We start from the raw sequence: 1,581 nt of genomic DNA, 5'->3' as shown, positions 1-1,581 counted from the left end.
TATTTTTTGATAATGCATCCCCAGACATTAGCATTAGTATGTCCAATCTCCAAGGAAACATGTCTTCCTCCTATAAGAAATCAGCTGGTTTCAAAGAGCAGCTCCAATATTAGAAATTTGAAGTTAAATATTTTGAGGCCATAAACAAAAATACATCATTTCAAAACACATATCGTTAATTCACACCTAGGGTATGTTACATTGTAATATTTTTATTTTATTTTTTGCGGCAAAGAGGTGATTTTTGAAACTATAAACATTTCAATATATTTAATAACACATATGATAGAGACAGAACTACATTTCACAGCTAGTCTACTTATGCCTACACCATAAATTCTTGTGTTTGCCAAGGAGTTGAATTACAAACATGTTCACAATGAGCTAGATTTAAAATCTGTTTCATCAAACATATTCTTTTATCTAAAAATAGTTCACCATGCGAAGACCAGAGAAACCAGACAGCACAGATAGTAAATCATTAAGAAATAAATTATTGATCCCCTAAAATATATATGTATGCATAACTCAAAGGTAATTTGGAGTACATTATATTGGGCTTTACTCAACGCTAATATAAAATCTCACCTCTTCTACAACAGAATATATATTTCTTTTATATGAGATCAGTTTTTATTCATACAAAGTGTTTGAATAACAACTCAAATTGACATTTGAGGTTTTATTTTAGCCAATTTTCAAAGTCCTCACAAGCACGGGCATTTGATAATGCTACTTAATGATGCTTTGAAGTCATAGAATGAGGATTTTTAAAATAAGAATAGATGGGCCTGATTCTGCTAAGAGATGCCATTCAAAGTGAGAAATAATACATGGTTAGGCAGCTCAATCTCCCTCACTGAGGTCGTTTTCTGTAAAAGAGTCTGAAGGAAAATTAACAGAGTCCATTTACTAAGAAGAGACTAGAGCAAAAGAGCAGACAATAATGGCTCTACGTACAATGGCTAAAAGAAAGCATACCTTTCTCTTTCTCCTTTGGTGATATCATATAAGTGGTTGGCACCTCCATCTGCACAGGCTCTTAAAAGCGCTTCAAATAGAAGAACAAAAATCATTTCAATACAGGAAGCATAGAGCAATATCATTCAAAGGATGAACACAGGAAGCAGGCACTCAGACACATGCATAGTCACGCTAACCTTGAATCACTTCACATTCAGCTGTTGACAATGCTGGTGAGAAAAATGATTCTATGTACCACGAGACAAGCAAGACAGAATCGCCCTGAGACCAAGTTTATTTCCTTGTGGCATCATTTTTACTCACTCTGATTAAATAAAGGAGAAGATTGTATATGGTGGTAGCATGCCTTGGCTATGTCTTAAAACTTGTTTTTCCTCTTTACAACAGAAGGTAGGCCGCAGGCTCAAGGACAGGCAACGAGATACAGTTATCAGTGTGTTCTCTCCTTTTATTAATTTTTATAGGTACTTTCTACTTATGGCAGGTATGATTGGTTCCATCGTGTGCTTTAGAAGTTTCCTTTTAAAAATAAGTCATAGGCATAATCTTATTTTAAAATATAAATAAATAATAAGCTAGATGATACGTGAACAATGT

The 1,581-nt window shown here is 34.0% G+C and overlaps 1 protein-coding gene across 1 annotated transcript in view; it reads right to left on the bottom strand.

Moving 5' to 3' along the window:
- TPK1 (thiamin pyrophosphokinase 1) overlaps nucleotides 1-1,581 on the bottom strand; it is a 478,721-nt gene that overhangs the window by 282,368 nt on the left and 194,772 nt on the right. The window contains exon 3 of the mRNA XM_012650556.1: nucleotides 982-1,051. Coding sequence (XP_012506010.1) covers nucleotides 982-1,051 — 70 coding nt within the window. The remainder of the gene's footprint in view (nucleotides 1-981; nucleotides 1,052-1,581) is intronic.

The sequence above is a fragment of the Propithecus coquereli genome, unplaced genomic scaffold, assembly GCF_000956105.1.
Source record: "Propithecus coquereli isolate 6110/MARCELLA unplaced genomic scaffold, Pcoq_1.0 Scaffold334, whole genome shotgun sequence".
In the NCBI taxonomy this organism is placed as follows: Eukaryota; Metazoa; Chordata; class Mammalia; order Primates; family Indriidae; genus Propithecus; species Propithecus coquereli.
This window is presented reverse-complemented; position numbering and strand designations above follow the sequence as displayed.